The following is a 12,702-nucleotide window of genomic DNA, read 5'->3' as shown; positions in this document are numbered from 1 at the left end:
GTTGAACCACTGCAGTCACGTCGACGGTTTTAACGATGTCTTTAGTACCTTTCTGGAACATAAAAAATGTGTTGATTATATTGCTGTCTATGGACGAGTCATATACCTCTCGGATTTAATCAAAAATATCTTAATTTGTGTTCCGAAGATGAACGAAGGTCTTACGGGTGTGGAACGACATTAGGGTGAATAATTAATGACAGAATTTTTGGGTGAACTAACCCTTTAAAATGGTTACATTAAAAATCTATTTATTATAGTAAGCTTATAATGACAAATGTAAAAAAATATGAGACCATCAAAAATACTTAGCACCTGTTGTCAGAGGAGTGGAGCTTCATTCTGACATTCAGACCTTTCTGATTTTATTTCTAACCCCAAAAATCTTCCCACAAATGACCAATTAAGTCAATCACATAACTGTTGCTAAGAAAATCTAAAATAAAATAAAAAATCTAAAATCACTTTGTAATATACAGAATGTTTGAACTATACATTTAAAAAATATGTTTACAGATCATATAATCTGCTCGCAATATCCAGAATAAGATCCATGAACCAGGACTGCAATCATGAAATATTCAGAAAAGTGGTTGATTAATATGGTTTTTTCTTCAGTTGTTTTTTCCCCCAGTTCCACCATCTTGAATGTGCTCTGTGTCCCCGGGGTGATAAAGTTTCAGAACGCATCATGTTGAGAAGTTCTCTTCTCTCGCCCACAGATTTTCACTTGATTAAACACAGCATCCCATTGCACAGCATGTGCAGGACATCCCAGCCTCAGGCCACTCCACGGTCCATTTATTCCTTATGAAACAAAACTGAGATAACCTGCATAAAACATGACATTTAGACTCAAAAGTCCACCTCTGCCTTGATCATTCCAAGCCTTATTTTTGAAAACCATCTTCAAAAGATGTATGCAAACATACACAACATATTAATACAAAAGGTAAGGCTATAATCTATAGAGTTATATTAATATTAGGAGATTGAGACATTGTTGCTCTGTGCAATAAATCATGCATGAAAAGAAAGAGTAATTAACATTGTTTTGTTAGATGTTTCTTACAACAGAATGAAGTACATGCAGTATTGTAAGAGAAAATCTTAGATTCTGATTATTCTTCAGACAAAATTAACCTATTTCTCAATCAAAAAAATGCATCAATTCTGAAAATCTACCTCAGTTTGATGGATGATGTATTTCAGGTTCTTTCAGCAAAGGCCCTTTTGTTCTTTAATAACAGGTTGATGCAAATTACAGGCCTATGATGTGGTAATCTGCACTTTGACTTAGTAAATATATAAACAGGTGTTTGTTTTGTTTGTTTGTTTTTAAATATTCATGAATGTTGGCAAATAATTGCAGGCTATTCTAATGCAAAAATAAAAATAATTTGACAATTTTTAGCATATATATATATATATATATATATATATATATATATATATATAGGCTGTAGTGTTGGGTTAAAAATGAATCTATGGTGCGTATGTGTGTGTGTGTGCGCGCGCGCGCGCGCTTTGAGGCACAGAATGAGATCGCTTGTCTGCTGTAGTGCTAAGGGAATGTGCCCTGCAGTGTCCCTGTCTGCTTCATAATGTCGCTCCACTATGTTGCCAACCTCCAACAGCTGTCACAGTTTTCTCTTTCAGACACTGCTATTGGTAAAAGGTGCCCTTTTGTGCTGATATAGGCCTTGCTCATCCAATTAAAAATCTTAACCTTGACCTTCAGAAGATAAGTGGAAACATTCAACCAGACTCGTTATTAGCTGCTTGTACAGAGCCGAGTACAGACGCCCTGTCACTTCCGTCGAGAAATGACTGTCTAGGTCCCCCTAGCGACAATTATACTACATCGCAATAGATTGGTGAATGTTTCTGTCCTAGTACATTCACACAGAATGTCTTTAAAAGTTAATATATTTTAACTTGAGCGCCGCGCTGCAAAAAACGCGAGGCTCGAGAGCAACGGTCAAACGTGTCCGAATAGAAATAACAATCGAAAAGCAACGAGGTGGAATTAATTTTTTTTTCTCTGCTAAAATTCAAATCTTTACAAAATCGCCTATGGGAAAATAAATTGTTTTGAGAAAGGCAGGCCTATTTAATTGGACTATTCTTCAGAAAGATGACAACAAACCAGCTGGGGACACCGGGAACGTTCTCAGAATTATGGCTTTAGGTTCTCTCAAAGTTATGAACATACATTCTTCCAGTAACGTTAATAGAATGTTCGTTCAAAGTTATCTGCTGGTCTTTAATAATATTCTCAAAACGCGTTAGCACAAAAACATTAGCCAATTTATATAGGCCTATATCGTTCATGGAAGTTGGATGTTCATTTACCATTTTTAAGTGTTACTACTTGTTTCAGAATGTTCTAGGAGCACTCAAAAGTATCCCATAATGTTTGAAAAATGGAATGTTTCCTTAACGTTCCCATAACCAAGAAAAAACGTTTTTAAATCATTTAAAAACTGGACATTTTGAATGTTCAGCGAACATTTAGAAGAAGAAGAAGAAAAAAAAAAACGTTTTCATAACTTACAGGGATAGTTCACCCAAAAATGAATATTCCGTCATCATTTACTGTTTGTAACCAGGCTGCTTTGGGGCACCATTGACTTTCAAGGTAGGAAAAAAAAAACTATGGAAGTCAGTGGTGCCCCAGAACTGTTCAGTTTCCCATAATCTTCAAAATATCTTACTTTATGTTCATCAGAAGAAAGAAACGTATACAGGTTTGGAACAACTTAAGGGTGAGTAAATAATGACAGAATTTTAATTTTTGGGTGAACTATTCCTTTAATATTAACATTAGCAAAACGTTCTTAGAACATATTTTTGTTAGCTGGGAAGTGGATTCCACACATTTTACATGTTAGTTCAAAGGCCATTAATATTTACATAAGAAATGTTGTTTGTAATGCCACTCTAATGATTTTTATTAAACACTAACTGAATGTTAGATCTGCAACCTCTGCAAAATGCTATCTGGAGAACAGATATGGACCGTAGGTGGATTGCATCTGCCTTTTATCTACCGTTTCATTCATCTACTATTTATCTATCTCCCCTCTGTGTTAGCAAAAGAGGTTAGTTATGTAAATCTCCAGAGCTGCAGTCTGATAATGGCTGCGGTTTGCAGCACTACCCTTCTATCTGCCACCCCCATATACAAAATCCTCCAAACATCCAGCGAGTTGCTTTAATGTTTCTCGAAACAGCAGGTATGTTCCAGAGAAGAAGCACATTTTGTTGTTACCAGATCTTTTTCCTAACCAGTTAATTTGCATTAATAGACAGACCATGTCACGTTATGCTACTTTGGAACATTTAAATACAAACCACAAAGTACACAAAGCCAGCTATTGAATTAGTTCTTTATTAAATCTACAGAATTACTCAACGCATTGCAAAGTGAGTCCATGGCACACAATTTGGAAACATGGAAGTAGGAACGTTGTCATAAAATTGATCTGCAACTCCAAAAGTCTCACAATGATATAAAATGTCACTTCTCACGAAACGGTCTCAAAACGGTCTGTCATCTTACAAAAGGAATGTACCAATATCAATGCGACAACCACGGAAGCTCTGCTTACAAGCAGTACGACAAAGCACAGTAAGGTTGAACCTAGCACATATTAACAGCCATAACGTTGCGTTTTCTGAAAATATTAAGCGCCCTGTCCCTCTTTAGTTTCACAGAGATACAAAGCGATTGATAAGTTTTGAATCGATTCGAAAATTCAGGGTAGGAAAGAGTAAAGTGGAAAGCAGGCTGATTTGATGTGCTCGTATTCTTCCCTATTGGAGCGATCCAACCCTGACTTAGGTGTGGCGGCAAAATAACTTGCCACTAGTGCGTTTAATGGAGGTCATTTTACACAATAGCTGGTAGTGCTTCAGTTCGCATACCATCTCTGCCATATATCCACATACCTTTGCTGTAAATGTCAAATCCCCTGTCATTGCAGCATATGTCGTTTTACGACTGTTTAGCTTAGCTTCTGTAAGCCTAACCTCTGTAAAAATGTACAGACCAAACATTGTACTGTGCTTCCTATACAATCTTACCTGGCTGTGGCAACCAGGCTTGGCAAAAAGTGCATTTCCATGTGCGTTTGACTGTCAATGCGTTTGGTGAAATGATAATATGACACTCACTGGGTATAATGTGACCCTGGAGCTAAATTGTTATAACAACATGAATGCGAGGGCTTTGTCTCAAGCACAGTTCACCAGCAGGTTTTCGCTATGGTTAGACTTCAAGAGGTCTGTAAACATTGATAATGTACAATAGTGACGGTACATCGGAGTCTCTACTGAAGCAGTGCCAATAGGGAAAGTGAGAGTAAAAGGTACGTATACTAGAGGAAGAGACTGATGTTCTCCACACTCTGTTTTTCCCTTTGCACTCATCTCATACTGTTAATACAATGGAAATTGTTAACCCTTTTCTCCTTTCAGCGTCCAGGGGTGAAGATGTAGTCCAGTGCTTGTCTCTCAGCTGCGGCCACGTTTGGATGCCACAGGTCCACCATGAATACGACTCTCGGGCCGTCTTCTGCAGAACCTGAACACACATACATAGAATTCATGATGTAAACGTTAAAGGTGCAATATGTAGGATTTTCTGTCCGCTAGAGGTCGCTAGAGGCCTATTCAAAACAAAAGCGTAGCTTGAGAATGCCAAGTTTGAGCACGGAATCTTGGGACATGTGGTTTTCACCTCACATCCGGTGGAAAAGAATCGGGATAGGACTCGGGAAGAAATCATGTTCATGGATGCGATTATTAATGTTACTGTAGTATGAAGCAGAGCAGGACCGAGTGTTGTGGGAGCTGAACGAGGCCACTGGAGCGATTGCAACACGCCTCGCGAGCAGCGGAACTTTTATTATGCCACAGTCGCTGGCGCTGCTTCCGCTTTTTCGGTCATGAGTATGAGGTAACGCAGCTCTGTTTATCATATCAGATATATTTGAGTGTGTTGAAAATTATGTTATAACATTACTCTGTGTGTTCACTCGGTGGCTGCTGTGAGACACTTGTTTGAGACACACTGCAGTAAGCTATATCGATATTAGAATATCATATTAATAAATGCTGGATGGGCTGTGTTGATAAATGGCATGCAATTAATTTTAAAACGTATTGTTTGATGGAGAAAATTCTTACTGTTACTAAAAATAAAGCTGCATCTGATTATGCTATGTTAGCTACTTCACAAAATAGAGGCATGGTAAAGCATGGTACTCACAAAAAAAAGATTAGATTTAAACAATAAGACTAAACGTGTTGAGCTATATAACAATAATTAGTTTTCTGTCTATAAATATATCAAAACAGTTGTTCCCTTGTCTATTAAAACATGTAACATATTAAAGCGTCTTTGGTGTTTCCATTGTTTCTAAAAAAAAAATAAAACCGGAAACCGAGGGTAAAGCGGGTATGACGCAATTGACAGGTGACTCCTCACACGTCCCGGAGCCTTGTTTAAAATTGGAGATTTTAAAGAAACCAGGGCTAGATTCTTCTGTTATGAATAATTTCAGACCTATATCTCATCTTCCTTTTGTTTCTAAGCTGCTTGAAAAAGTAGTTGCCTCACAGCTACAAACTCATCTCTCTGCTAACAATCTTCTTGATCCCTATCAATCTGGTTTTTGATCAGGCCACAGCACTGAAACAGCACTGTTAATAAATACTAATGGCCTCCTAATATCTGCTGACTCTGTCTTACTATTCTCATCATGCTTGACCTGACAGCAGCCTTTGACACTGTCTCTCATCATATACTTACCTCTCGGCTATCAGCTATTGGCATCACGGGTAGTGCTATGTCTTGGTTTATATTTTATATCATATCTCACTGATAGACAATTTTTTATTACGGTCCATAACGTCAAATCTTCTTTGTGTTCTCTCTTTCAAGGTGTCCCTCAAGGCTCTGTTCTTGGACCACTTCTGTTCAATATTTATTCGTTTCCTCTTGGTCATTTTATCTGTAGTCATGGTCTCAGCTATCATTGTTATGACGATGACCTGAAAATGTACATATCAGTTCTCCTGTTCCTCCGAACTCATTGAATACCTGTATTGTTGACATCAAAATCTGGTTACAAAGCAACTTCCTAAATTAGCGATTGATGATAAAACTAAGGTTATTGTTTTTGGTTCCCCATCCCTTTTAAAAAAGTCGGAATTGACTTTTTCTATTGATGGGGCTACATTAAAAATCTGGGTGTAACAATTGATTCGTCACTTACATTTCAATGTCATACAAATTCTATTACCAAGACTGCATTTTACCACCTTTGTAATATTGCCAGACTGCAACCTGCTTTTAGTACTAAAGACACTGAAACTCTAATTCATGTTTTGATAACCTTTCATCTTGACTACTGTACCTCGCTTCTTATTGGGTTGCCCGCTAAAACAATCACTAGATTACAATATGTTCAAAATTCTGCTGCCAGAGTCCTCAATCAAGTCAAGAAATCTGATCACATTACCCCTTTGCTCTATAATCTACATTGGTTACCTGTTTCTGTCAGCATTCAGTATAAAATTCTTAAAAATAACTTTTTAAATGTCTTCATGAACTTGTTCCCCATTATTTAACTGAACTGCTGCAGTATTATTCACCTCCTTGCTCTCTTCGGTCATCTGACTTAAAACTGCTTACTGTCTTTCATCAGTGGGTAGATCATTCAGTGCTGGGGCTCTGAAACTAACTATTTGTGACACCTCTACTATATCCTCATTCAAATCACAACTAAAAACCTATCTTTTCTTACAGCATTTCCAGCCCTGATGAGGGGTAACAGGATCAGTGGCGTGAAGAATAAAGCAAAAATAGTTTTTTGACGCAACCGAACCGAGTTCAAATCCACCTTTTTCTGAACTCCCTTCTCCCTTTGCATATCAGCTTGTAGGAGTTTATTTTAAATTTTTAAAAATTAAGAAAATATTAGAAAATTGTTAGTAAAGTTCCTATCGGGTATTTAATAATGTGAATAAAGTGTTTAACGGGTATTGTTAGGGGTAGGCAGGGGCACATTAATGCACAGGTTTCCATGGGCTGAAGCTCAGGAACACTGGGGCGGGGCCTACTGGCTGCACAAAAATATTTTTTAAATAATTATTTTTATATATGGGAGATTACAGCAGCGACAACTGCATTCTGTAACTGAACTCACACCCGTACATTTTCAGGAATCACAACAGCATTTTCAGCAAAGCCCTGCTGTGTGAATGGAACTGGACTGTTTTCTATAACGTCATACAGTGCAAGAAAGCCATTCTTTTCTGAACGCGGGTTCGGTAAATTACAAAAGCATGGATATAATCTGCATGTAAACTGAAGGTTTTAGATCCACTCACTGTCTTCCACCAGAAGAAAAGTTTCTAAAGTTATGCCAGCTAAATTTATTCATCCTTGAGCACAAAGTTAAATGTCTATGTTGACTAATGGCCCAGTGACATTTTATGCGGGGTAGGGGGCCTACTGTAATCCTGTAGCCCAGGGGCCTCTGGTTATCTAATGGTGCCCCTGGGGGGTCGGTGTAGGGGAGGGCTTTAGGGACAGGAACAATGTCCCAATAAGGTGTCGTCCATTTATAAATATAAATGCATATAAATATAATAATATACACTGAATAGGTTGTTATTATTGCACTGTTTTGTGCAAATAGCCTTCATTCATTCATTCATTCACATTTATTTGTGTAGCGCTTTTCACAATACATATTGTTTCAAAGCAGCTTTAAAGAAAATGCATGTCTACATTACAATTTAAATTTATAAAATAAGATCACTCTAGAGTATCTGCCACTGTTTGCACTACATATAAATAGCATCTAACTACTATTTACACTTTTACACTATTTACAGAAAATACTGCTATTTTCATTTAGGGTAAATAGCCACTGCCCTTTTTAAAAAAAATTATAATAATGTGCACATATAAATCATTTATAATAAACACTGCAATATTCAATAAAACAATAAGAATTGTCAATTTTGATTTCATGGTGGACTTTAACTCTGATCTCTTACAAAATTACCTGCACACCTCTCCTCAACAAATCTGCATGTTTTAGAGAATCATTCATAATATATTTATAATATATCATTCATAATGTATGGTAAATAAAATATGATTAATAGAAATAGTGACGCTCGCCTTGCACACTAGATATATTTGGCATTTTTTAATTATTTGCATCGATACGTTTTTCTGTTTGGCCAAAAAGTGTCATAAGCAGGACTTGTATTTTGACAGAGCTGAGAAACGCAGTGCTTGAGTGCAGATGCGCCAGAGCTCCTATTCTCCATCTTCATTAGTCTACTCTTTGTTTAACAGTTCTGTCTAATAATTGAAAAAAAAAATTTCATATACTGTCGACATTCAGCAAATACGCATCTTAAACAAGTCTCTGAATCTCTGAACCGGCAAACTGCGGCATATGCAGCTGTTAGATCTAGTGCGCATAGCCACTGGACATTTCAAACTATGCTGCCTTATATTCAGTTTGTCACTATGTCATATTTATTAATCATGTCATATTCACTGTGGTTTTTATTTGAGAGAATATGATTCCCAGTGCGCAAAAATTAGATTACTGAGTGCACTGTTGGTTACAGGGTTTTTTAACAACTTTTTTATTTATGAAAAATACTATAACAAGATTATTATATTATTATTTATTGTAGATTATTAGAGATTACATAATGAAAAAAAAAACTGTTTAAAGTATAAATCTGTGACATGTTTATTTTTTAACAGCTTCAATTTCATTTTTCAAAAGTATTCATTTTTAAATGATTTATTTCTAATTGTTTCAGTAAATATTATTTAAGATGAATATAAATTACATTGCAAATCTTTATACCTTTAAATTAAATACTCTGACATCAATTATATCGGCTTGTATCAACCACCCTGCTGTCTAAGATGTCAGCATTGAAAAAAAATATCTTAGCCATCAAAAAATTTTGAACAGTTGACCACTACTAACCTCACTTAATATTGAATAAAAGGCTTATGCACCACAATCTATTATAATTATTCTGCACATTGTTTTTTTCTCACCATCATGAAATGCAGTGTGAAGAAAAGAGTCATCGAACAGCAGGCAGCTTCCCTCAGACCAGCACTGCGGCTCTCCACCAACTACCAACTCACAACCAGAGGGCACCTTCAGTCCTGCACACACACACAGAGGGAAAATGACTACACCTTTTTACCTGTCTGTGTACCTTACAGGCACACAGACAGCTACACAGACTGCTGCTCTCACATATAATGCATACATTACCAGTCAGATGTTTGGACACATTCGACTAAATTTATTTTTCTCATGATCTTAAAAATGCTTGAAATCTGTTCTGTAGAGAACAGATGAAATAAATGAATTTACAAAACTAAAAGTTTTTTAAAAATCATTTTTTAGTAAAAGAAAAGCATTCAACAAGTGTCCAGCATACATGCAAACTCCTTTAATACTGATGAAGTTGGATTGTGAATTTGAAGATCAAATATGATTTGTTTAACAAAGTTTAGGTTTGGAAAGATCTTATTTTAAGACCAAGGCTGCATTTATTTGATTAAAATACAGTAAAATAGTAATATTGTGAAATATTATTACAATTTTAAGATGTAATTTATTCCTGTGTTGGCATAACTGAATTTTAAGCATCATTACTCTTCTTTAGTGTCCCATGATCCTTCAGAAATCATGCTGATTTGGTTATCAAGAAACATTTTTTTATTACTATCAATGTTTCAAACAGCTGTGCTGCTTAATATTTTTGTGGAAACCATTATACATTTTTGTTTGATGAATAGAAAGTTTAAAAGAACATCCTTTATTTGAAATATAATTAGGGGTGGAATTCAGGATGATTGTAATACTTTTTGCCATTAAGATGACTTGGAAAAGTGTTCCAATCAACCTGAATTCACCCTACATTATACATTTTTACTGCAATTTTTGATCAATTTAATGCATCCTTGCTGAATAATTACTTTATTAAATTTATAACTTCTGAAAGGTAGTGTAAATCAATATTACTATCAGAATTTCAATGTGATATGTCACAGTTTAGATGACTTTACTTTTATTCTAAAATGTGAAAAATATTTGTAATAAGCAATAAGCAGTTGTGTCCAAACTTTCAACTGGTAGTGTGCATAGATTCACATCCTTTGACGTCTTACCAAGATGGCAGCGCAGGCGTACGTTGGTTGGACCGTAGTGCTCAGTGATGGTTGTTCCAGGACTGAGCACTGAGAAGCAGGCATTTCCAAACACATTATTCGCAATAAAGGTACGGAGCTGGCCGAGCACCCTCCACGTACGCGGACACCGCCTGGCGTTCAGCACCATCGGAGTACCCTGGTTCACCAGATAGAAGGTCCACCACTGGCCACGAGGTGTGCTGTTGGCCTTCCAGCCCAGTGGAAGTGATGACCCGGTCCGACTGGATGACAGCCGGTACACGCTCTCAAATTCGGCCAGAAGCGCGGGGAAACTTCTCTCCAGAAGCTCCACGTCATGCTTCTGCGCCTCCCGTGAGAAGAAAGGAGCCGAGGGAAGGTCCGGCAAGAAGAAGACCTCAGGTTTCTGGATGGAGGGGCGGCTGCAGAGGAGATAGCGGCCTTGCTCGCGTACGCCCTTGTGCACGCGGCCCATGCCGGCCCAGGTGTAGCGCTTGGCGTACTCCTGCAGGCTATGGTAGAGCCGTTGGTTCAGGCCCTCGCCAGGCTTGGAGCAACGGAAGCACTCGGGTGACTGGCAGAAGGCAAAGCCGTTGAGTTCTTCCTCGCTGACACCGCTTCCTCCGCCCCCGCCAACCTGACGGAGTTTCGACGAGCCTCTGTGGGCCGAGAGGTCCGAGGCGAGAACTCCACCGGGTACGGCACCGCCACGTGGCTCTGGGCTGAAACCGCCACGGAGCGAAGGGGCGGCATGCTCGCATCCCACACGGTAGCAGTACCAAATAAACAGAAGGGCGAGACAAAGAGCAGTGCCTAGAGCACTGGACTCACACTCTCGCACCGACTGCATGCCACCTGCCACCCATTCCCTCATCCGCTCTAAAGACCACTCCATCCCTGCATACGAACATAGATTCACACGCCAACTCAAACACACACTCTTAGACGTACATGTAGATACGATTTAGAGTATTCTTATCTGTTGGGTTGGCCTGATTTGGTGTTTTAGTAAAGTGACGCGGCCTCGTGTTTTTGCTTCATTTTCAAGGAGTGTCTAACTGAATCCGACCGCTTTAGTTAATTCAAGCAAGCTTTTCTCTTCCGTTTCAATGCATTTGAAAATGTTGACAGTGTGAGATATTTCAGCTGCTCCTCGCCTCCTGATCCCAGCCAACAGAGACACAGTGCACCTGAGGGCACCTGGAAAAGAGAAAAAAAAAGAAGATATAAGGACATTTTGTGTTAAAGTGCAGCAGAATATCACTACGCCGACATTGCCGTTGAAGCAAACTGCATCACACCTGCCTTGACAGCCCGGTTTGACCACATGATCATTTCTATATACCACCCACACACACATCCCCCTCCCCACACTCACACACAGACCTACGAGTAGCTTGATAGAGACCGCAGCACACACAGACGGGCATGGCATTTGAAATTCAGTCTTTGCAACACCTCCGCACTGCACTTTTTTAAAACCATGAGTCATGAGAGAATTCCAAGGTATACTGCAATAAAAGCATGCAGACAGTCAACACAAACCTGCAGGAACAAATTTGACCATAGAGCCTAATTGGCTGACACAAAGAGAACAGGGAATTGTTGCATTACTATTGAATTAGGATCCTTCAGAAGGAATGCAATGCACCCTGACAGGCTAGTAGAGATGGAAGACAAAAACAAACCCGGCGTCTGTCAACACAGACAGATTGAGGGAAAGAGTAGCAGCAGGGGAATGCGTACAATAACAAGCACAAAGAAAAAAGAAACCCCATCTACCTAATGCAACATTAAATCAAGAGATTCAGCATGCAAATATAACGAGTCAATGCGCAAATAACGCCCATTCAATTGCATATTTACCGAGAACTGCGCGGCACTTCTTGTCTGTCAGATTCGCAGCGACTGTTCCGCCCGGCACTGCCAGTTATCCTGCCTCTACACTTCCCTCTCAGACACCTCCCTGTCGCTGTTTCATTGCAGTTTCTAGTCCTGCCCTTATGTCCGTAAAGCGCTGTCAGGCGACGTCCATAACGCCGAAGACAACCGGGCAGAAAACAACATGACAGACGGCCGACGTCTCATCATTGAAATCTGGGCGTTTATATAAGACGCATTCTGACTGACTGGCTACTGAAACCATAACAAATGCTTCATTATAATATTAATATCGATACTGCCCATAATAACAACATTAACTCGGATAATAATAATTTTATAGTAATAATAATTTTAAATTAGCTATTAAAATTGAGCTTCCCCTTTCAGCTTACTGATGCATGCAGGTTGTAAACCGCATAAAAAGGGGTGTCACGAGCAGTAGTGGTGATTTTGAATCGTCCCAGTGATTTGAATCTTTTCTTTCCGTTCATCAAAAATATTAATTTATTAAAGGGTTAGTTCACCCAAAAATGAAAATTATGTCATTTATTACTCACCCTCACACCCGTACGACCTTC

General features: G+C 38.5%; 1 protein-coding gene across 1 annotated transcript; it reads right to left on the bottom strand.

Moving 5' to 3' along the window:
* Positions 1–3,378: 3,378 nt before the first annotated feature.
* asphd2 (aspartate beta-hydroxylase domain containing 2) lies at positions 3,379–12,477 on the bottom strand. The gene is made up of 4 exons (XM_051903976.1): positions 12,107–12,477; positions 10,241–11,440; positions 9,113–9,226; positions 3,379–4,588 (listed from the first exon to the last, which is right to left on the bottom strand). The coding sequence occupies exons 2-4, from the start codon at positions 11,133–11,135 to the stop codon at positions 4,479–4,481; spliced, it is 1,119 nt and encodes a 372-aa protein (XP_051759936.1). The 5' UTR covers positions 11,136–11,440; positions 12,107–12,477; the 3' UTR covers positions 3,379–4,478.
* Between the last annotated feature and the right edge of the window lie 225 nt (positions 12,478–12,702).

The sequence above is a fragment of the Ctenopharyngodon idella genome, chromosome 8, assembly GCF_019924925.1.
Source record: "Ctenopharyngodon idella isolate HZGC_01 chromosome 8, HZGC01, whole genome shotgun sequence".
NCBI lineage: Eukaryota > Metazoa > Chordata > Actinopteri > Cypriniformes > Xenocyprididae > Ctenopharyngodon > Ctenopharyngodon idella.
This window is presented reverse-complemented; position numbering and strand designations above follow the sequence as displayed.